We start from the raw sequence: 25,054 nt of genomic DNA, 5'->3' as shown, positions 1-25,054 counted from the left end.
TGCATTGTATTTCTCACCATGTGAGAGTCCATGTTCAGTGTTTTTTTCACACTTTATTCAGTAGTGCTTTTAGAGACAGCACTGTCTGAAATATTTGATGCAGCTCTGGCTCTTTAAAAGGCAGAGCATCTGATTGCTCCTTCCTCCTGCTCTGTGAATGATGTCATTGTGGCTTCCCCCAGACCCTGGACAAATGATGTGAAGTCTCTCAGTGAGGCTTTACTTTCTCTCTCTCTCTCTCTCTCTCTCTCTCTCTCTCTCTCTCTCTCTCTCTCTCTCTCTCTCTCTCTCATTCTCGCCGCCTCTCTTGTTTCAGTTTCTCACTCCTGGAGTTGCTGCTGAAGGAACTTGGCAGTGTCTCTTCACTCTCTGAGCAGAGATGTAGCCTCAAACTTTTGCACCTCTTTTGAGTCCTGATTGACCTCCGTCTCCCTTCTGTCCTGTTTCAGATCACTTGCATTTCATGGATCTTTTCGCTTGTGCTCTCAGACCTCCTGCAAGCTTTTTGTAGCCTCACTTCTCCTGTATCTTCTATCTGCCATCTGGACCATGGCCATGAAGGAGACGGTGCTGCCCATCAGTGAGGTCTGCAGCCCCTTCCCGGAGGTGATTGAGCTTAACGTTGGGGGGCAGGTATACGTGACTAAGCGTGCCACTCTTCTCAGCGTGCCTGACACCACTCTGCATGCCATGTTCTCACGCCGGACGCCAGCCGAGCTGCCCCACGACAGCCGCGGCCGCTTCTTTATCGACCGTGATGGTTTCCTGTTCCGCTACGTCCTGGACTTCCTGCGAGACCGGCACGTAGTGCTGCCTGAGCACTTCCCAGAGCGTGAGAGGCTTCAGCGTGAGGCTGAGCACTTCCAGCTGACTGAGCTGCTAAAGTTGCTTGGGCCACCACGCATATCCAAGCAAGGCTCGCTTAATGATGAGGGGTGCCACAGTGACATTGAGGAGAACTCGCAAAGCAGCGAGCCTCCTGGACGCACTCCAGGTTCAGAAAAGAGATCAGGGTTTATTACAGTCGGCTACCGTGGTTCTTACACCACCGTGAGGGACAACCAGGCAGACGCCAAGTTCAGGCGTGTGGCCAGGATCATGGTGTGCGGTCGCATCGCCTTGGCCAAGGAAGTGTTCGGGGAGAGTCTGAATGAGAGCAGAGATCCGGATCGACCACCTGAGAAGTACACCTCACGATTCTATTTAAAGTTTACCTATTTGGAGCAGGCCTTCGACAGGTTGAGTGAGGCTGGCTTTCATATGGTGGCATGTAATTCCACAGGGACATCTGCATTTGTTAACCATTACAGAGATGAAAAGATCTGGAGTAGCTACACTGAGTACATCTTCTTCAGTAAGTTAAATATCTCCTTCTCTTTCAACAAGTCTGTCACTTCTGCTTTCCTTTCGTTCCTTGCCTTTTCTCTTTTCTCACTTTTTGTAATCGAGTTTCTTTAGCCTAATTTTTAAATTTTCATCAACTGCTCAGAGCTGCGGGCGAGTCCAGTTTCATAGGGAAACACTGGGTGCAAGGCAGGAATACCCTGCACAGGGCGCCAGTTTATCGCAGGGCTTTGGCCATCCCCCCTCAGACATAGCCAATCACGTTTTTGTAGATCCACGGCCGGCTGATAGCACTGGTGTGTTATCGCAACAGTCTGCTACACCAACCAAGCAATAGAGTCTTTTGTCTTTTGCCACTTCATTAGCCTCTTTTAACCATTCTGACACTTACTACCTAACAAATTAATCAGACTTACCACTAATAAAACAGCACAACCAGTATTGGGAACTAGTCTATTAGTATAAGGTCACTAATATTACTTTATAGCATGATGTGTGTTTTGTAAAACCAAAAATGACATTTAAGAACCTTGGAGTGAGACATTTATAAATCTGCATATTATTGTTTAAATGATTTCTGTTTCTATACAGTGCTAAATAACCAGTACATGCAAAGCGTGAACTGAAACGTTGACTGGCTGCCTTGCTGTCTAGTTAAAAATGCTGCAGCTTATTTCCTTAGCAATAAAAATAAATTCAGATTATATTACCTATTTTTTTAGTTAACACCTGCTACTGATTAAATTCTTCCAATAAGCTTTAAAAAATAAAATGATCCAGCTCTCGCATCTTACCGACCACTTAAAGCAATATACATACAGCCCACCCAAACACTTCAGCCCACCAATGATAAAGACTTGTTAATCCTACGCTAAGTGTGTTACAGGTCCAGGGCTTTTCATTTCCAGGTTAAATCTGTGCAGTCAAGCTCTGCAGGTTTTAAAATGTTCCTGAAGATTTGTGTTCTCATGAACGAGTATGTATGTGGTGTTGCGAGGTGTGTGCTCTCTGCTGTGAGAGTGTATGTAGAGATAAGACAGTGTGTGAACAGACTGCATGGAGGAAACACAGATAAAAGCTGCAAGTGATTGAGTAGAAGGAGGGAAAGCAGTGGGCTTAGGAAAGTTAATAGAACCTTGGAGTTAATCCTACACCTGCATGGCATTGATAATGAGGATGTGGATTAATGAGGAGGGGGATGTCTACGGTCCACCTAATGTTTTACCCATTTTATCACATGTATTTGTCTAAATTGGTTGGCTTTGAGAAAAGCCAATTAAAATTGCTATCTAATAATGTGCACAGCCACATGTGATTTAACTGTTTTGACTTTCTTTTGAACTTACATCCTTTTTCTTGTCATTTTAAAAAGCAGTATCTTAGTTTTAGTGTTTATTTTATTTATTTACTTCAATGTTCTAGCTTGTATTTAGTGTAAATATGTGTTTTGAGGCCACACATGATAAACATAAAATACACCCCTTCGAGTAATGTTAAACACCATGATAAAGTCAAAAAGTCATCAGGTACTTTTTATTAAACACTCACAATAACAGCTGAAGAATTTACAGAAGGATGTTATCAAGTAAGACAAAAACTGAGGTGAGAAATTTGAACATTACCAGCATGTAGAGATAACACTGATGCACATTGTATCTGAACAGTAAAGTTACTGGATAATATCTGTAGTGATTAATGAACTGGTTTAATTAGTAGGCGATGCAGTTAAACATGTATGCAGGCAGAAGAACATCTATGTAGAAACACAGTATCCTTTGCTCTGCTATGGCTTTTATTTATTATCCATATTTTTATTTTTTTATTTATTAGGGTTTTAACGTCATGTTTTAGACTCTTTGGTTACATTCATGACAGAAACGGTAGTTACTCGTTACACACGATTCATCAGATCACAAGTTTAATGTCAAGCACAGTCATGGACAATTTTATATCTCCAATTCTTTCACGTCTTTGGACTGTGGGAGGGAACCGGAGACACAGACACAGGGAGAACATGCAAACTCCACACAGAAAGAACCCTGATTGCCCACCTGGGAATCGAACCCAGGACCTTCTTGTTGTGAGGCGACAGTGCTACCCACCGAGCCACCGTGCCAACCTCATCCATTGTGCTGGTTTGTACAAACAAGTTCCCTGGATTGTCTCTATACTTCTTCCATATCACATTTGAATCTTTAACATGTCAGATCAGGATATTCAGTGGTGACCAAAAGTCTGAGACCACTAGTGAAAATGCTTCTAATTGGCATTTTTTGGTAAATTGATTAAATTTCTTTTTAAATCTGAAATCTTTTTGAGCCAAAGCTTTGCTACAACCATTTAAAAACTAAAAAATGCCGCTCAGGTGGCGCAGTGATAAAAACGAATACATCGTATCGAGTCTCAGCTCTGCCATCCGGCTGGGCTGAGCGGCCACATGAATAACGATTGGCCTGTTGTTCATATGGGGTGGGGTAGTAGTAAGCCGATTAGGGTCTCCTCATAACTGATGCACTACGACCTCTGCTGGCTGTTTGATGGCACCTGCACAGAGGCGGGGAAAGAGTGCGGATCAGGTTGTGCCTCTCCGTACACAAGGCTGATTCGCATATATGCATTTGCCTAGGGTGGGTGACAAAATGCATACGGCTGCTGCCCACGTGTTGGAGGGGGCGTGGGTTAGCTTGTTCTCATCAAATCAGAGCGGGCGTCGGCAGTAGTGGAGAGGAAGCGTGATGCAATCGGGCAATTGGACGCACTAAAAGGGAGAAAAAAAGGGGGATAAAAAGAAAAAAACTAAAAAAGATTAAAGAGTACTGACTGTAGTGAACTCCACAGTCACCTGACGTAAATCTTATGATTGTAAAATACAATCCATTGTGTGCTGGTTTGTTCAGCACTTTGTGTATATTGTGTTGTTCATGTGAATAAACAGCCCTGTGTGGCACATTTATTTTTGTGTGAAAAAGATTAAAACATCTTTAAGTTTCTTTCAAAAATCAATATAGACAGAAAATATGTTAAAAGTTAAATCTTTAGATCATATTACGTTCTCTATTGTTTAGGTTTTGTGCTCCTTACACCAAATTATACATCTTTGCACATTGGCCTTTAAAACAAAAGGTTCTCAAATGTTTTTACTACCAGAAATGTTGTAAAATTGACATGTTCAGTCAACTCTGTGGCTGTTACGTTGAGGAATTTAGTCACTGTCCAGTACACGGCCATTTATTCATATCAGCTAGCTGTCACTTGTGACTGATGTTCCACTTTGCTGATGCTGTTTGTATGTTTGATCGTGGTACGGTTATTGGTTTGAGTACGATCTCCTGGGATTTTCACGCACAGCAGTCCCTACGTTTTACACAGAATGTGAAATGGTGCAGAATTGACTGGCTGGAGTGGAACCTGATGTATTTCTCTGTTGTTGTAGCCCATGTGACTGAAGGTTCAACATGTTGTGCATTCTGAGGAGCTCTTCTGTGGTTGAGTCTCTGTAAGCTGTATGTTTTTTATCTGTAGTGACTGTTAGCTCAAACCAGTCTGTGTATTTTACTCTGTCCTTACTCACCAGTGAGATGTCTTTACCTGCAGAACTGCAAACAGGTCAGTCTGACAAAGCCCAAAAAAAGCTGTTAGTAACTCAGTAGCAAATTTTACCCAATTCTAACAGTTGATGTAAACATTAACTGAAGCTCCTGACCCATGTCTGTATAATTTAATGCACTGTGCTACTGGCTGGTTGGATAATTACAGAATCAGCAGGTGTACTTTATACAGGTATGCAGCCAAACTAGACACAAATAAAGCTTGTGTGTGTGTGTGTGTGTGTGTGTTTGTGCTTGAGTGTGTGTGCTTCCCTTACTCATGTAATGTTTTAACATGCATGCACAATAGATTTTCATTTGGCTACAGTAAATGTGACCATTAACACAAAGACCTTGAGGTGACCGTTGTCGATGGTGGCTGTTTGGTATGAGTGTTAGAAAAAAATATTAGGTTACTTGGTGACTTGCATTTATTTCCAACTATAGAAACAGTGTTGAAGGAAAGTTATTTGAACTGGTTGTACTGTAGTTTACACATGGTTTAATTTTTACCTAGCTGATGAAGCAGAAGTGGTGACCACAGCGGTGCAGATAAATTATAATACACTTTTATTGGCAAACAATTTAGACCGGTTCATATTATGCCTATGATGATTGTACTAAATAATGAAAATTGGTCTGATCTTTAAACTATACTGTGCCTTGCCTTACTGATTGGGGGGAAAAGGTAATTTATTCTTTATAAACTTTCACTTTTTTAATGCATTTCCTCCTGATTTGGCATAGTCAATTTGTGTTCCGCTGCTGTGGATCCCTGATTGCGTTTGAGGAGGGTATATTGCTGCTCACGTGCCCTCTGACGCATGCACAGTCCTAGCGAACCCCTTCTATATTCCCGTGGTTCTGCACAGGCACCTCGGTCTGCTAACCAGAGTCCTTGCACAGCGTTCGAAGACCCCACCCCCTTCATTTCCCCACCCAGTAGCCACGGTAGCCACGGTTGCTTTATACACAGTGGCACAGTCATGCTGGGACAGGAAATGGCCTATACAAAGCTAGAAGCAGATATTGTTTATATAACTGTTTGTTTTTACCAGTGTAGCAATGGTTGTGGTTAAAACACCTGAACTTAATGAGTATGACGGGTTTTCACATACTTTTGGCCATATAGTGTACCAGCACCTGGAGAATACAGGGGGAGTCACAATGCTCAGGAGATGTGCGGTAGGACAAAAATGGAACAAAGATGTTCAGTACAAAGACTTACTGTAAGTGCTGGTGAGTAAAACATCAGGGAGCAGGCACAGAGACACCAGCTGTCGATGAAGGGAAGGTGTGATAAAGAAAGCAGCAGCAGGGGAGAGGGAGCAGTCTCTGGAGGATATGGGAGCACTGGGCTGTTGACAGCCTTGTCGTATGAATTTAACGTGATGTGAGTATGGCTCATGGGCCAGCCTGGGTAGCCTGCTCCCTGCCCATTTGTTTTCTGACGGCTGACCAGCTAAAAAAAAAGACTTTAACTTGTTTGGGCATGTCGGAAGCAGAAACAGCACATTATAGAGTGTAAATAAGATTGAAATTGTTCCCAGTTGGAGGCATCAGAATGCAGAAATGGAAGCTGGAAAATCAAACAGTGTAGCCAGCTTCAATTTTTACTTTTATAAATGTAAAAGTCTGTTACAGCTTGATGTGTTAATGTAAAATCGCTTAAACAAATATACTATTAAAGTATTTTCAAAACTTTGAGTTTGCATGTTCTCCCTGTGTCTGCGTGGGTTTCCTCTGGGAGCTCCGGTTTCCTCCCACAGTCCAAAACCATGCCAGTGAAGTGAATTAAAGATACAAAATTGTCCATGACTGTGTTTGACTTTAAGACTTGAACTGATGAATCCTGTGTAACCAGTAACTACCTGTCCTGTAATGAATGTAACCAAAGTGTGTAAAACATAACGTTAAAATAAATAAATAAATAAATAAAGATTGCATATTCTTTACACTAAATGCTTTAGATCATTAAACAAAACAGCTGAAAGTTGAAAACAAATCATTTCGTTATTTAATTCTTGGAACAACCGTTCTACAATACTCATGTCACCCTTGTGAAAAAAATAAGTTGCAGGAAGACTAAAACTAAATTGTTACTATAATTTGACAGTTTCTCACATTAGTGTTGATTCATTTCAGGCCATTATTTTAAGATTTTTGGACATAAACTGTTCATGTCAGCACTTCTATCAGATTCCAATCAGGATTTTGAATTTGATACTACACCTGTAAGGGGTCGGTCCATGCCGCCGGTCACCAGCAGGGGCCTGGGCGGTGCAGTAAGAGAGCAGCTGGGAGCAGCTCTCAGAACTCCAGTTCCCAGAAACACCAGCACTGATTACTGCTAATCAGGCACACCTGCAGGGCTCTGCATAAAAGCTCACTCAAACCATTGCTCAGTGCTGCACCTTGGTAGAGGGGCGGACGGTATGGTATGTAGCAAAGAGGTGAAAAAGAAAAGAAGAAAGAAAATAACAAACAAGTAAAACAAAAGAGAGAGAAGAACAGAAGCTGAAACAAAGGGAAAAGAAAAAATATATATATATCAACGGATACAAACCCCAGCAGATAGCCTGACTGTGAAAACAGTGAGCTGGACTGAAAGGGTTCAGCTCATTGTCTTTAAGTTTATTAATTTCTGAGAGCAAACCTTTTAGTTAAGAGTATTTTCAGCCCCAAGGCTGAAGTTTTTGTGTTAAAGTTAATTTGATTACTATTGTCTCCCTTCGTTTTCGGCGTCTCCTTTGTTTGCCGTTCCCGCCTTTTTTATTACCACCACTCAACAATAAAAGCACACAAACAGTCTCCACACCTCATACCTTGTTTTTTTTTGTTATATCAGTTCACTTTCACTGTTTACAATAAATTAACCAGGAGCTTTGCTCTTGGGTCCACCCCCCCCCCCCCCCCCCAATCCCATAACAGCACTATGCTACAAGTACGTTTCTTTTGTTTATTTAGCCATTTAGAAGTTGCTCTAAAAAAGACATTACATTCTCAAATGTAAGGTGAAATTACTGCAATTACAGCCGTATTATGCAATTATTCTGAGGCATGAGCATTTGACGTTGAAATTAGTGATTTCTGGCACTGATGCTGGATGAGAAGGTTCGCAATTGCAATCAATTTTCAGTTTATGTTCAAATTCATGTGCAGACCACTGGATTTCCACAACACCGAAAATATCGAAAAATTTGCATTCAATTTGTATTATTGTTAATTTATTTTTATGTGTAAAATAGTAGTGATTAATACGCTGTAGACCCTATAGGGTATTAAGATGTTTGTGAGGGCGTTTGAGTGGGTGTTTCCTCACATCATGGCATACTGTATCATCATGTATCATTATTATTCCTCTTGAATAAGTGAGTGTCGAGCATGGGTGATTGCTACGTCTCCTCAGGTGACTGTAACCTCTGATTGCATCTTTGTCAGAGACGAGAGGGTACAGACGTACACAGGAGGCTGACAAATAAATTCCTGTCATCAATCTGCCATCCTCCAGCTAGCTTTACTCACTCCTCTATATAAGACTGCAATTATTCCACCAAATTTATCCCGGTTGGTGGCTGCTTCAAAAGTAAATGACCTTTTGTTTTTGTTTTTATCATTCACTTTACTGGGGTGCTGCTGTCAAGATCTCCTACCTGACTAAACAAATTGAAATGTTGAAAATTGTGCTACTTGTTGACAATTTTATTTTGCTTTCACAAAAGAGAATTGAGGGAAATTGTTGAACTTGACAGCTTCAATAGTAACCCTCCATGAAATTGCTGAGGTCTTTAGGAGTAATGAGTTAGTGCTTTTTTAAAAGCAGCCTGATTTAGAGCAAACCAAGCAAAAACTAATTTGTCTTTGTTACACAGGACAAAATGTGGATGTGCCTGGGTTTGTATTTAAGCATGTTAAGGTTGTGCAAATAATCTCAAAACCATCACACTCACAGTAAAGTATGGAGGTGACAACAAGACAACAACCCCAAACATAAAGCCTAGCCAGTTGAAGACAGCTTGCAGAGAGATGAGTTTAAACTAAACTACTGTACGATGCTGCACAAAGCAAATTATTTTATGTCTAAGGAGCCTGGCTTCTACAAGAAGACAATAATTCAAAACATACCTAAAAATCCACCATAACGTACTTTAGGAAGAAACACCCCAGTAGTACCCTGACACAGTGGCGGCTCCTGCCAAATCTCTCAGGGGGGGCAATTGTTGCGATGATGGCCAAGGTGGCCCATTCAATGGCTTAAACAATTAACATTTTAAGTCATCTGTCAGTTTGCCCTTACAAATAACTTGAACATGGAGAGAGACCAGCTTTACCATTAATCATAAAATTAAGTAAAGCCTTCACACTAACAATTTAATTCAGTCTTCATCAGCATTTTATTTTAGGTGCAGCAGATCCAATTAGGGTTGCCAACTTTCAGAACTGGAAATAAGGAACACCCTGGGCTGGCGGGTTGGCGGAAGGCATAGGGTGGGGGGTGGTATGGTGGGTGTTTACCTGAGCGGGAGCAGGGATAGGTGGTTAGGGTTGCACCTATAAAAAATATAACGGCTCTTACACTGTCATGGGAACATTATCAAAATGTTTTATTTAGGCTGTTTAACATTTATTATTTTCATTCTTGATAATAATAAATCAGAACCATATTTTAGGCAAAACAACATAAAGAACAGTGCAAACAACATTTTTACATGATCCATCTTCACACTGACATGCAGCCCCGGTTCTGGACTGCGTTGCTTAGGGGGGCAGTGAGAAAAGTGCCGGCCCTGCTTGTGTTACTTTACTTTCGCCCTACACACGGCGTTACTAAGACTAAAAGTGAATACTACTTAAAATAATAACCAAACGCTTTCTAATTCCCACGGTAGCAGCAGTTTCCTTCTGTTTCATACATGTCACCCCGTCTCAGTCTAATCTGCAGCATTTCTCTCCCATTGATAAAAATACAGAACATCACCTTTAGTTTCCAAATAAGGAACGATTACGTGTGACGCAGGCACATAAGTGCGTGCCCCCTCGGAAGTCATTCAAAATGCATTACAGTGCCTGCAATACGAAAAAAAGAGCTTTATCATGAGAGTCTATGAGAGCGATCTGGGGCGAATTTTAGTTAGAGTGGAGTTGCCCAAAAAAGGGGAGGTACTGTACGGAACACACGACTACGATATTCAGAGACGACTGACTCCAGAACAGTCACAGATAGTTTAACACTGGTTGAATGTGATAGAAAAATGTCTTCCCTTTCGCCCTTTGGTGGTGCGTCGCCCGATCGCCCTAATGAACGAGCCGCCCCTGCCCTGACATAAACATCATTAAATTTCTGCTGTGCATGAAAAATAGTGCAATAGTACAATGCTCTTGAATTACACATCCTTTTCTGTAAAACTTATCAGCATTCAAATTTGTCTATCTAATACAGATCATGCAGTCGTGTGCTATGAAGTTCATCAGTTATGTTTTGTTGTAGTACTTTTATTAATTCTTGTGCTGGGACTGATAGTGAATCAGCCATGCAGAAGACATATTCTCAGCTGTGGATTAGCTGCCTTCTATTGTGTTGCCTTTCTGCACAAGATTAGCTGAAACAAAACAGCAGGCAATGGCAGCTACGTGCTGCACTATTTCAAATACACATACTGTGTATGTATGGCTTCTTTTATATCAATTATGATGGTATAAGATTAAGTAATTGAATTGGTGCACATGGAAATGTTTAAAAATTAGAGACAACACAGAGAACACAGAAGAACCAAAGATAGACCAGAGGACACAGAAGTGACAGAACATTTATTATGTTGTCACTTATGGAATACGGATTTAAATCTCAGTGGTGCTATTGGCCATCTGGGGCGTCAACACAGACACAAATTGCAGGCATCAATAATTCAAAATTTGTTTATATGTACAAAATACAATTAAGTTGACCACTCAAAAAATCTTTTGTATGTACTTAAATAAAGCTTGATCAGAATAAACAAATCACAGATTCTTGTTTTTATTGCATTTTACAAAATGTCCCAACTTTGCCACCATATAAAATGAAAGGCTTGTGCTAATAGGGGTCTACCCTACTAATAGGTGTACCTGGATTATTGGATTACTATGCACCAAGTAATATGGGTCTACTTTTAACCTGCATAACATCTTTAATTCCTTATTTTTAATGGCTTGTGGAATCCACACCACAAACAGTTTAGGCTGTTTTAAAAGCGAAAGGTTTCTTCCCAGTATAAATATGGTTTCTAATAAATTATGTGTGTAAAAAACTGTATTTGTCTAAATATTTAAATAAAAAACAGACATCTCATGACACCCAGCAGTGTAGAGGAGATGAGTGGAGCTGTTAGGGGACATTGATTCCTAAATTAGCCCAAGTGTGATTGTGGCCACAGATGGAGCTTTTTATGAGCCTGATTACTGTGATAGCGTGAGAGATCACATTAGGTTTACACATTGCTCACTGTATGTTATTTCTGGGCTCAGTTCTGACTCTCAGAGATTATTATTCTACTGAGGACATTTACTGCTCCTTAGCACAGGTGATGGGCCTGTAGCTCACTATTAAACAGTTACAGAGCCAATTGTTTATGTATTAAAGAATGATGTACAAAATAAGCTCAATTATATCTGTGTGTGTTTGTGCATTATTGTCTTGGGTATAAGTTAACATTCATTTATTTATTCATTGTCTGTTTTATGACCATTTTATTCTGGTCAGGGTTGTGGTGGTTCTGATTCATCGGGAGAAAGCAAGAAACACCCTAGACAGGTCGCCAGTCCGTTGATCAGTAAACAGCTCTGATGAAATTTATTTGTTGCTTCAGTCTTCATGACTTTCATCATTAATAAAGTAGTAGTAAGGAAAAATTCACACAACCTCCGAGCCACTAGTCTCGCTCGACTTGATCCTCCACCCAGAATTCAAGGAAGACGAGCATCAAGGCTCTTCTCTGTACTTGCACCCAAGTGGTGGAACGAGCTTCCCTTGTCTGCCCCTTGTTTAATCTAAATCGATTAAAAACCCACCACTTTACTAAGCACTTAAGCTGACATGCACTTACTAATGCTCTTAAAAAAACATATTTGGTTCTAGCAGAGTAAACTAGAGTAAGGTAATGTTTACTATGCAAGCACTTTTGTAAGTCGCTCTGGATAAGAGCGTCTGCTAAATGCCGAAAATGTAAGTTATATAAGCTATTTTGTGTTTTCGTGCTGGTGTAAAAAAACATACTGTACAGCCAAATATCAGGATTTCGTTTGCAGTGTATAGAACTTGTCGGCTGTCAGATATTAATTGTTACTTTTTTTTACACAAAATGCTTGTGTAAAACATGTTATTTTTAAGCATTAGCAAGGAAATAAAAACTATTTAAATAATAACATTATTTTGACCTCTGATTCTTAATTTTTTCTTATCAACAAGAAGTGAAAACTGTGATTCAAAAAGTTTTTTTTAATCAAATCTCATTCACATTCTAGTCACATCATTACATTTACATTTCTGGAATTTAAGAGATGCTTGTATTCAAAGCAACTTACTACTGTGACCGAATACTATCCAGTTTATGCAATTAAGGGTTAAGGGCCTTGCTCAAGGACCCAACAACCCATGGCAACAAGTCAACGACCGGCACCTTAACCACTGAGCTAATGCTATCTTCACCATATACAACCCAGATCCAATTTATATTTCTGTTTATAACAAATTTCATACTATTTTAGTCATTTTCCTAAAATAATCAGCAGATATTCTTAGCATTCCAGCTTCTCCTCCATGCAGTTTTAGTCCTTTGTTTCACCTAAAGGGATTATGGCTGTATTGAAAAAGCCTATCTGATTTGTGTTCTTTTTTTTGCCCACTTCAATCCTTCTCATACTTCCTCCAGGCTTTTCCAGAAATGTTCTGTGCATTTCAATTATAGTTTGGCATTACATTAAGCCTGCCTCGCACCCTCTTACTTGCCACCCTACCCCCTTCTCATGCAGTAATCCATGTTCCTTTTGCAAGTGGCAGGAGATGTTCTGTTATTTCAGACTGTTCAGAAAACTGGGAGGTCTGGGTTCTTAATTCTTTTCCTTATTTTATTATATTTTTATTTTAATAATGATGAATACTTTTTGGCCATCACTTTAGCATTTTCTTTCTATCATCTAATGGCCCGAAATGCTCCTACAAGGCTCCCGACAGGTGCCAAAATAATATCTTTTCTACACTGGCTGTCCTCCCCCAGTGTTAAGTCAATACAGAATTGAGTTTCAAGGGTTGTAAGTGGTTTTACTTGTTTTTAAAGTTTTAAGCTTTATCCCTGCCATTTGTATCATTATTTGGGTCCTAAAGCTTTCTAATTTGTTGTAGATGAGATTCTAAGTGACCAGGTCTTGTCTGCTATTACCCAGATGGAAGAATCTACTACTTCTTGTCTCTCACTATAATCACATATTTGATGATTGTCTTTTTCAGTTGAATTTAGTTGCTTTGTTTTGTAAAATCTTATGCAGTAAATTAAAAGTAAAGTCTGTGTGCTTCTGCTTATAACCATGCTGATTCGTGCACAGCAGGCAGAAGTCTAGCAGCTCGTCTTTCTGGCGTTTTTTGTATTTTTGGGAATGATGTGTTCTAATAGCACTTTTAAACCTCCACCTCTCTGCCGAGGCTAATTGAACTTCTCACAGAGATGAGACAGGCGCTAATTCTGTGCTCACCCGCTAACACATTTTGGACAGCTGTGCCAATTATTACCATTTTCATTACTTATCCTCATTCTAATGTGATTTTCCATGGTGTGCATTAGACATTAAGAAAAGCACGAGTCTGTTTGTATAAAGCAAGTTATCTAGCAGCAACAGTCCTTATAGATTACAAAGATTGAATCCACTAGATATTTATACTTAATTCTAACCATGCAGGTACACATCAGTATTTTTATTTTGTAGTGTATAATAACATTGTTTCCTAGGGGAAGTAGCATACACATCATTTAGCAGACACTTTACAAGGCAAGCATTTGAAATAGGGGCCCAACTTAGAAGCTTACCGGCTCAACAGTGGCAACGGGACAGTGGTGGGGCTCAAACAAGTGTCCTTCTGATCACTAGTTCAGTAGCTTAATTGCTGAGCTAGCACTGTCCACTGTCTTTAGCCAGAGGGAGCAGAAATATGTAATTTCTTTACTTAAGTAAAAATATTACTAATCTAATAAAAATACTCAAGCAAAACTCAAGTAGAAGTATAAAAATACACGCTACTAAATGTAGTAAAAGTATTTCTTTAAAAAAGCCTTTCTACATCGTATCGAATCTCGCGATTGCCTGTTGTTCACAGGGTAGGATAAGCCTGACCAGGGTTCCTCATAACCGGTGCATTTATGTCCTCTGCTGGCTGATTGATGGCGCCTGCGCAGAGTTGGGAAATAATGCTGATCAGGGTGTGGCTCTCCGTGCACAAGGCTGCTCCGCATATGAACTCGCCTTTTGCAGGTGAAAAGATGCAGGCGGTACTGCACATGTGTCGGAGGGAGCGTGTGTCAGTTGCGAAGCTCCTCGGTCAGCAGTGGAGGGTTGTATCGGTAGAGGTGAAGCGTAACACAATCAGGGTAATTGGATACGACTAGATTAGGGGAGAAAATTGGGGGGAAAACCTTTCTAACCCAATTTAAAAATTGGGGCAAGAGGTCCATGACACTAAAGGTACATAATGGTTTGTACTACAACTGCATAAATCATGTGCAAAAATCACAAATTATTATCTTTAGCTAACCCTAGTGAAGAGAAAATAATCTCATCATAAATTGGACATGTTAAAAATTTAAAAACTGAACGAAATTATGCTTAGCAATATATGATCCACTCTCAGTAATTGGATAACCAATGTGCACCTATATTGTTGGTGGACATACAACTAGGTGTTATTGATAAATTGACCATAGAGTGAACAAAGAAAATCATCTACTAGGCTTCACAATCTTCCACTGACTGTTTCCGTCTGTTATTACAACGTAAGCTAAAAATTCTAACAGTGTTGTCAATCATACATCTCATAATTCTTTATAAATAACATTTACTGTTTAGTTATATAGAGCCGAATTCTGCTCAGTGGCTGAGTCTCTCTCACATGGGTGATATAAAGACTGATTTATTCTTCTGCATAGATGGACGTACACGCGTCTACGTTGCAACGCACAGATGGGTTTCATGGGTAAGCATAGCTGCCTCCAAATTTTTTAACTATGTGTTGCATTGATCTACGTACAGCCATGTACATCAAACAAACACTGATTAATCAAGCTGGGAGGTGTATTCTGTAAATATTCATTTGTTTAAATAATTATACATTGTAATTATTAAAATAATGATATCTAATGATAATGATAATCATAATGATAATGATAATAATGAATCTGAACAAGATGCAGAATGAGTGGCGGGGTGTATATGTTTTACTATGTTTAAATTTATACATTGTGTTTTGGACAGTGGTAGCCTAGTAGGTAGGGCTTTGGGCTATCAACTGAAAGGTTGAGAGTTTGAATCCCTTGTTGGGCCCTTAGGCTAGACCCTTAACCCTCGCTGCTCCAGGGGCGCCGTACAATTGGCTGACCCCGAGCTCTGACCCCAGCTTCCAAACAAGCTGGGATATGCGAAGAAATAATTTAATTGTATTGTACACATGTATATTTATATCTATTAAATGTAAATGAATATGGACACTGCTCCTAATTATTGATTTTTTTGTGTTTTAGCCACACCTACACACCCATTGCTAACAGATCCATTTAAAATTGATTCTTTGCTCTTGACATTGTCGCACAATATTTTACTCCCAGTTTGTGATGAATAAATGAGTGTGTGATGCTTAAGACAGACTTGCTTAAGTGTCCAGTCCAGGGTGGAAACCCAACATTCTGTCTAGAGAGAATATAAAACATTGCTTTGACATTTGATCAATCCTGTCCTGCAGGCATTCTCTGTTAAACAAGTATGCATTCAAATGTACATTATATAGCCAGAAGTGCAGTCATGTGGAAAAGTAGGACACCCAGTAAAAACCTTTATCTTTAAACATATGAACATTTGATCGTCACGTAAACAATTCTGAGAGACTAAAGAAATAAAACTGTCTGTTCTAATCTATTCATTGTAAAATCTAATGAATAGAAATGTAATTTCCTTGTGAGAAAAAGACTTAGGACACATTCCCACATGTTCATTATTACTTGAATTACCCAAACATCAGTTCAGCATCAGTGCCTGACTTTACAAATGGTCTTTTGACTGACTGACATTTGAACAGACACAGTCCAAAATCTTAAGGAAAGCCTTCCCCAAATAATGAAGGCTGATAACACAGATGGTTTTAAAATGTGGTGTTCAACAAGCTTGGTCAGGTGGTCCTATAGTTTTGATCTTATACTGCATGTGTACATTTGTGTCTGCATGTCTTGCCCACATAATGCACCACACTTATTTAATCTTATATAAAATAAATCTGAGGCAGCTTGGTGGCTGTGTTTTTTTCCTGAGCTCTGATTACTGTGTGCGTGCGTGGTTTGGGACTCTAAAAAACATATAATACGAATACTTGAGTGGATGTTTTATGACCTGCATGGAGCTCCCAGTCTAGTGTAGATCCATACACATTAGCATAGACCATACTTTAATGTCTATAGAATTCATGCTGAGGAAGTTGGTAGCTGTATCTGTACAATGGTTTCATGTTATCACTGACTAGATGTGTAACTAAACTGTTTTGGGGAAAGGAACTTCACAATAGTTTAGATAGTGCCTGTGGGAATGTATGCCTATTTAGTTGCCTATTTAGTTAGAAAGTACATATGTGAGACCATGCCTTACAGTTTATTCTATCCCAATTGTGTGCAGTGGGGTTGAGGCTAAGGCTCTTTGCAGACCACTGGAGCCTCTGCACACCAAACTCATTAAACTGCCCTAGGTGTCTTGAAATAGATGGATGGATGGATGGATGGATAGATACATCACTTAATTAATCCCAAAGGGATATACAAGCATTACAGCAGCTCAAGGTACATTAGAAAAAATATTAGGTAATTATCAAATGTAAACCTTGTTTTAAGCACAGGGCCACAGGCAAGCTGGTACAGAAAAGGGCCTTCCTCAAACAACAATATGATTTCTTTTATACACTTGTTAACAATGGGTGTGGTTGAAACACCTGAAGCTTAAGAATTAATATTGGTGTTCACATACTTTTGCCCATTTAGTGTGTCTTGTCTATGTGTATGCTTACGGCTTTGGAAATAAATACAAATTAAAGCGAGACAGTTTGCAAATAAATTATTCACCGGATGATGTCTAATACAAGTGCTCACTTTAAAAGCTGATCAAATATCTTTAACGTAGGTCAGACGTCTATGTGTAATTAAAATGTTAAGGTTAATTCAGGATGATAAAATACTTCCAGCATAACATCTGTCTGGTTAGCAATGAACATGTGGCAGCTACACACACTGACTTTATAGACTCTCAACCTAAATGTTCCAGCTCCACAGCTGTGGTATTTACAGCGTGTGGATGAGTGTGAGTTATGTTTGCTCAGGTTTACGATTTATGTGTTTGAGTTATGAAAGTATTTCTGAGATTCATGGCTGTACCCAGCATGTACAATAAAACCAGGGCTGTGAAGCACACTTGTAGTGTGTTTATAGGTACACGGTCATCTCTCAGCCCTTGAACCTCAGCTCCTTTGCTCTCTAGCTGTAACAACCGTCTGTTTGGCGCATGTGTATAATGATTGTTATATACAGCCTTCAGGTGTTAGATGTCTGGAGTGCAGTTGTCAGCCTTGAAACCGGGGTTGCACCTGACTGCACCACTGTCCATCGTTTGTCTGATTTTTTACTCTAATTTCAGTTTCTTCCTCTATAAACAGTGTTTGGAATGAATAAGTAAGAAAACTGTATTGTACGATATTTCTGTGGTAAAATAACATAAAGATTGTTAGTAGTTAGTTATTAGTTTTGCTAGTATTTAGATTTTCTCACATTTCTAGTGTGTTTTTCTAAGACTAAGTTCATATTTTGGGTACATGCAGTTTTTGTTAAGACTGGGAAGACGGTAAAACCCGTCGGTTCAAAACTCAGCTCTGTCATCCAGCTGGGCTGGGCGGCTACATGAACAACAGTTGGCTTGTTGTTCATAGGATAAGCCAGATAGGGACTCCTCATAACTGAGCTAATTACGACCTCTGCTGGCTGATTGATGGCGTCTGCAAGGAGTCGAGGAATAATGCGATCAGGGTGTGGCTCTCCGTGCACAAAGCTGATCCACATATGGACTCGCCTTGCGCAGGTGAAAAGTTGCAGTCAGCTACTGCACACGTGTCGGAGGGGGTGTGTGTTAGTCACGGCTCTCCTCAATCAGAGTGGAGGTCAACATTAGTAGCGAGGAAGCGTAAAGCAATTGGGTAAAAACTGGACATGCTAAAAATAGGGAGAAAATGCATTTAGAAAAGACTGGGATAGGGTATACATTCAATTCTGTGGTTTGGTCGACTATTTTTAAAGTGTTAAATCATCTCAGCATGTTTAGCATGTCCCTGTTTGGCATAACTGCACCAACTTAAATACATTTTGTAATCAACTGAGTTAAAAAAGTGATGTGAATGTCAGACCTCATACCAACATCTCCATTCCTATTCTTTACTGACATTCCATGTTTAGACCTTCTATGTTTTTATTCTACATTCATGTTAAATCTTTGTTAATTATCTCCTTGAATATGTTCTTGTATATGTGCAGGGCCTGCCTGCAGGATCGTGTCCCCAAGGACAGAGTGTGAAGAGCCCAAGCCAGAGAAGATGGCAGACAAAGGCAGTGAAAGTGGTGCTTCCTTGAATGAGCTTTCCACCTCCAGCTCGGAGACCCACTCAGAGGCCACCTCACCGCAGGATGGTGGTTCTGTCCTGGCATCTCGTGAGGAGGTGGTAGGAGGCTCCCTGGCTCCATGTGGAGCCCTACATTCTGTCTCTCGTCCCCCCAGTACCCTCACTCTGGGCAGGCCACCCAAGAAAGGTGCCTCAGTGCAGTGGATGGAGCTTCCAGATAAAAGACGTAACAGTGAGCTCTTCCAGTCACTGACCAGTGGTGGGGGGGTGCGTGAGAGTGGACTCGTGCGGCGGAAGACTCTGGAGAGACCCAGCGCTCAAGAGGAGATGAAGCAGTGTATTCGGGATTTCCGTAATATCACAATTCCTCATGCTTTTCCAGAACGAAAGCGTCAGTGGCAGTCAGAGTTGCTTCAGAAATACGGGCTATAGAGAAGTACTGATCAGAATCTTCTGTCTCAAATGTCCTCAGTTTTATATCTTTAAACAAAGATAGCATACAAACCTGTGATAGAGGACAGGAGTGTAATACATCTAATTGTTAAAAAGGTTCCTGTTTATGGATAATGCTGGGTAAAATGCTGTCTGCTTTTGCTTCAGTGCTTACTGAAATTCTGGAAGCATCTGAACTGCATCCCAGACCTGAGAGGCAATGAAGTCCAGCTTCCCTGAGCAGAATACTAACTTATAAATGATTGAGGGGTTCTCGTCCTCTATCAGTCGTTCAGCAGACACTGTTCTCTGTGAATCAATAAGCGTGGAAACGGTTTAAAATTTCTTTTGTCATGGCGCATCATGTTAAAAACCTTGCTGTGGACATTTAATACACTATATAATACACCAAAAGTATTTGGACACCTGACCATGAGCTTGTTGGACATCCCGTTTCAAAAACAAATGCATTGAAGTACAGTGACCTCTAGATGATCTTTTTAGCTGTAACAACAACAGCCATTATTTTGAGAAGAGGCTTGAAGTATGACTGTGGGAATTTGTGCCCATTTAGCCAAAAGAGCATCTGTATGGCTGGGCACTGATGTTGGTCAAGACAGCCTTGATTAATGTTCCAGTTCATTCCAAAGTTGTTCAGTGGGGCTAAGGTCAGAGCTGTGTGCAGACCACTGGATTTTTTTCAAATCTGTCTTAAATCAAAGATTGCTTTGTTCACAGGGGCACAGTCATGCTGGAACAGGAAAGGCCCTTTCCTAAACTGTTGCTGCAAAGTTGGAAGTATATAATCAGTTAGCAGTTGTAGCCTAGCGGTTGAGGTACTGGACTAATAATCAGAAGGCTGCTGGTTCCAGCCCCACCAGGCCCTTGATTGCTTGTCTCAAACTGTCACAGTACTGTAAGTCACTTTGGATAAAGGCATTTGCTTCATGCTGAAAATGTAAAGAATTATATTTATATAACTAATTTATTACACGTGTTAACAAGTGTTGTGGCTAAAACTTACCAATTAAAAAATTAGAAGGGGCGTCCCAATACTTTTGTCCAATATAGTGTACCTTACACATATTCATATATTTTACTGGGAATTCTAAAGCCAGCATAAGATAAAAATATTTAAGATTTAATACCTTGCAAAGGTGTTTTTTATGGAATTAACCTAAAATTAAACTGAAAATAAAATTTTATTAAAATCGAAAAAATCGTCCATAGGATTAAAGAATATACGAATATAGTCAGAATTACTGGGATTCTTAGTAAAGATGGTTAAAAAAGCTCTGCAAAATGTTACACTGAAAATATAAGAGAAATCTACAGTAAGTTTCAACCAAAGTGAAATTAAGTTATTGCTAAAATAACAACAAAATATCATTCCATAACAAACAGCTCATAACTCATAACAGCCCTTATGTACTGTTGTTCTAAGGCCCACACCGTTACGGATTCCCCATCACACTTAAGTAGATATTTTGTGTACATGCAGTTTTTGTTAAGACTGGGATATAGCCGCCCAGGTGGCGCTGGACTGGGTGGCTACATGAACAATGATTGGCTTGTTGTTCATAAGATAAGGAGGAAAGGGACTCCTTATAACTGAGCTAATTACGACCTCTGCTGGCTGGTTGATGACGTCTGCAAGGAGTCCAGGAATAATGCGATCAGGGTGTGGCTCTCTGTGCACAAAGCTGATCCGCATATGAACTTGCCTTGCGCAAAGTGAAATTAAGTTATTGCTAAAATAACAACAAAATATCATTCCACAACAAACAGCTGCATTTATTACTTTGTGAAAGACATTTAGATTATGGGTCTAAAGCACTCCAGTGTACATATTGTGTATGTTTTTAGGGTAAATGCCCTGCTGACTGGTAAAGCTCAGCCTATTTACATTTCCAAAAAATTCATTTGATCACAGGCAAGTCCAAGCAATGCATGGTTTGAAAAAGTCCCAGTATATTAGGTAAATGTATATTTAAATACATAAAGTTTAAAGGTACAGAAGTGACAAATGTGTGATGAAACAGAAACTCCAACTGCCTGATAAATATGCTTGTTGGAATTGAGCACACTACGAAAGTCATCGTCAGTGAGCCAGGAATTTGAGTAAAAAAAAGAACTGGTGATGTATGTATACATGTACTGAATGATGATATAATAAGTCTCCAGGATCAGCTAGGCCCATAAGACAACATCTGTTACATACATACGTCTGTTATATTTTGTGGATTTAGTTTAGTTTATGTAATATGTGCATGTTTTGTGTATAATTCTGCAGTATGACTACATACAAGAACTAGTGCAATACAGCAGATCATTCCAATACCAGTTCCCAATAAAATAATTAGGACTTTTAATAGATGCAGTTTGTTTGGCTCTACCTGAAATGTGTTTATTTTACCAGTACGCTTTACAGCACAATTTTAAATAAATGCTGGATTGAGATGCTGAATTGTCTCTTTCAGGGGCACAGGTTTGAGAAGCACAAGGACTGATCAGTCTCCGTGAAACCAACGTTCAGTGTTCAGAGTCTTTATTGAGAGCTAGTGTCTATTGTAAACTGTGAAATGCAACAGATGAAGCTTTTAAATTCTCTTAGTTGATCTCTGTTAATGTTTGTGTTCTGTAATGTCATGTGAAAATGAAAACAAAATGAAAAACTGCTTGCTTGGTGTGTGATTTCATCTTATGTGCTTTAAAATAAAACAAAAAGGGCTAATTAAATGTTTCTGAAAGTAATTCATAGTCCTACATTTGTATAAAATTAGTGTCGTACATAATGCAATATAAAGCCAAACGATTCAGTTCCTCCAGAGATTTGTGACTGAGATTACAAGAACTCAAAGAGTCTGCTTTATTGTCAAGACTGCAATATGAACAGGACATACAGAGGATTGAAACTGCGTTACTCTCAGACCCATGGTGCAACAATAAACATTAAATAAACAATAAACATAAAATGTATGATAAATATAAGAATTTAATAAACACACTAAAACGCAAAATATATTTACACTGAGTCGTAAAATATGAAACATTTTTCACGATATTAACAAACTAGACAGTAATGTGATATAATGCAGATTCAAGCCTGTGGGTATGACCAGTGCAGTTATAATCAGTAGTGCAAATTGGATGAGCTTATAGACAGGTTAAAGTTCGGTATTAATGGGGGGGGGGGGGTGCCAGATGTGTGTGCAAGATCCAAAGTTAGTGAATGCAGGGGGCAGAAGGGGAGGGGGGCAGGAAGAGAGTTGAGTATCCTGACAACCTCCTGGTGGATGGAACTGTTCAAAATTCAAGTTCAGCGAATCATTACAATATTTGCCAGGACTTTTGGTCCAATCCTTGCACTATTTTTATCCACAATGTGTAAGTTGGACAGACTTTATTTTACAATTATTATAAGTATGCAGCTAAGTCAGGAGTTGTTTTTCTTATTTGTTTAATTTAATTTCCATCAACTGCCTTATCCTGGTCAGGGTCACATTGGGTCTGGTTCCATCAGGAAACACTGGGCACAAGGCAGGAACACCTTGAACAGGGCAGCAGTCCATCACAGGGCTTCACCATTCACCTGAGCTAAAATTTATTTTCTATTTATGCTTGAGTTTTGAAACACATCTTTAAATATGATGAGCTATGATGAGAAAGTTAATCACAATTAAAGTATTACAAAATAGTTAAAAGAAATGAACAAGAAAACAACCCATTAGACAAAAACACCACAGTTTAAGAGTAAATACGGTGCAGTAAAGTTTAATAGACAAAAACTCACAATCACTGTTCTACTGAGTTTTATTACAATTTTATTTATTTACTAAGTGCAGTCAAGTCGATTCAGACTTCTTGTGTCCATATGGACAATATTTCTCCAGAACATCCTGTCTTCTGTTCAGGTCTTCAGGCTTCCTAATGGCTTGTTTATTATTTCTCTAATTGTTTTCATCCTTCTTGATGCTGGACATCCTCTTCTTTTACATTCAACCCTTCAAGCATAATCGTCTTTTTCAAACAGATATTCCATCCTTAAGGAAAATAAATGCAACATTGCCAGTTTTAAGAAAGACTGTTGCAAATGTAGACATTTTAGTCTGGAACAATCACAAAAAAGGATGCAAGGTCCTGGTTGGACCAATATTTTTATATGTTTCATGTGCCCTCCCAGTTCCAGCAGTGTGAATTACATAATAGAAATGTTGTCAGACATTGACAAAAGATGCTGACACAGTTAAAGAAATATTGAAAGCTTGTCATAAGACCCAATCATACGACTGCTAACCTTTTTATTTACATTATAATTCATTTAATTTGTCTGAACTAGTTAAGTAAATATATATTGATTAGATTTGACCAGTTACCAGTGTAGCTAAAACAATTTTCTACAGTGAACGGAAGTATAGGACCACTAGAGGTCAAAGGCTTCTATCTCGTGTCCATGCATGCATGTTGATGCAGTATGATTCTATTATTATTCAAAAAATGATGCATCTGAGTTAGTACTTATTCAACAGGATAAAGTCTAGATGTCTGACCCATTATCACCCCTGAAAGACTCTATAGACTAAGCAGATGCTAAACCTGAGCTTTACCTAAGACTTTATTTAGATCCTTATAAAAGCCTCAGTGGAGACCCTTTGAGAACTTTTTTATCAAGAGAAGAAATTGAGAAACAGGACCTCCTTTTGATTTAATTTAGTTTCATGGATGGCTAGGAAAAATAGAGAGACCTTCCTTTTCCTTAAGAGTGTAATAGGGGGTGTATTATGGTGATTGTTTTGACCCTGTTTCACTGGTTACTGGGAGTTATTCCTCTTAACATGACATTAGCCAGAGTTTTCGTTCAGTGAAGTTCATTTCTATGCTAGTAATGTTTTGGCAAGGTCTCTGTTTTGTCTCTATATCTAAACATCCATGAAAACGCAGTTCACACACTAATGACTGTGAAGGCAGCTGTCTAACTAATGGAGCTTGGTCTTAAGGGACAAATAGACTCATTCAATGGTAGTGTGGAATAGAAGGAAAATCCTGATGTTTTGAGTCTGGCAAATGGATCACATAAAAACAATTCATGGAAAGCCTGTGCTTATCACAACAAAAACACATCTGCTCTGATAACAGCAAGGTTACAACATAAGTGAAAACCATAAGTAAAAACCTAAGTAAACATCAGTAAAAACCTTACAAAGTATGTAAAAATATATAGCTGTCATCAGAAAATTATTCTCCAGAAAGATTGCATTTCTTTACATCATTTACACCTAATTTGGCCTATTCAAAAATTGCTTTCCATGGCAGCTTGTGAGATGAGCAAGTCCATCCCTCCTTTCTTGCATTTGACGGTGTTTCACACTAGAAAAGCTAATATCTGCTGGCCAAGCCGTTCCACATTACTGCCTTATAAAAGAGGAAATAGAAGCTGTAATTACAAGTCACTCACAAGTCCGTCTAATATAGCACAAGTGTGACGGGCTGAGAGGTCCAGTGATAAGCTTGAAAAAATGCACTGATGATCACTTCCTACCTGCAATCATATCTCCATAGTTTGTAGTCAACTTAAATACATGTGACATTTAGAGTTAATATAAAATGTACCGCAGACCAGTGTGAAATGGATCGAGGAATATAAAAGACGGCTCTAATCTAGAAATGTGTATTATAATCTGTCACAAAATGAATTATTGCACATTTACAATTGCAATCTCAGATTTCTTTGTAGATAAGATTGTAGGAAGTTAAGAACTGTCAAAACATATTGCTGTTGTAAGAATAGTTACTTCATTGTTTTAAAAAAGCA

The 25,054-nt window shown here is 39.2% G+C and overlaps 1 protein-coding gene across 3 annotated transcripts; it reads left to right on the top strand.

Moving 5' to 3' along the window:
• The first annotated feature begins 549 nt into the window (after positions 1–549).
• kctd8 (potassium channel tetramerization domain containing 8) lies at positions 550–19,242 on the top strand. Of its 3 annotated transcripts, XM_062999753.1 has the most exons (6): positions 550–1,358; positions 2,166–2,190; positions 6,160–6,170; positions 17,682–17,692; positions 18,791–18,898; positions 18,938–19,242. In XM_062999753.1, the coding sequence occupies exons 1-6, from the start codon at positions 550–552 to the stop codon at positions 19,240–19,242; spliced, it is 1,269 nt and encodes a 422-aa protein (XP_062855823.1). The 3 variants fall into 3 exon arrangements, with proteins under 3 accessions (XP_062855823.1, XP_062855822.1, XP_062855821.1); XM_062999752.1 differs by lacking the exons at positions 2,166–2,190; positions 6,160–6,170; positions 17,682–17,692 and having other exon boundaries at positions 550–1,354; positions 18,725–18,898; XM_062999751.1 differs by lacking the exons at positions 2,166–2,190; positions 6,160–6,170; positions 17,682–17,692 and having other exon boundaries at positions 550–1,354; positions 18,725–19,242.
• The last annotated feature ends 5,812 nt before the right edge of the window (positions 19,243–25,054 follow it).

Source organism: Trichomycterus rosablanca, chromosome 8 (assembly GCF_030014385.1).
Source record: "Trichomycterus rosablanca isolate fTriRos1 chromosome 8, fTriRos1.hap1, whole genome shotgun sequence".
In the NCBI taxonomy this organism is placed as follows: domain Eukaryota; kingdom Metazoa; phylum Chordata; class Actinopteri; order Siluriformes; family Trichomycteridae; genus Trichomycterus; species Trichomycterus rosablanca.
The sequence above is the reverse complement of the archived record's forward strand: the minus strand, read 5'-3'. Positions and strand labels throughout refer to the sequence as shown.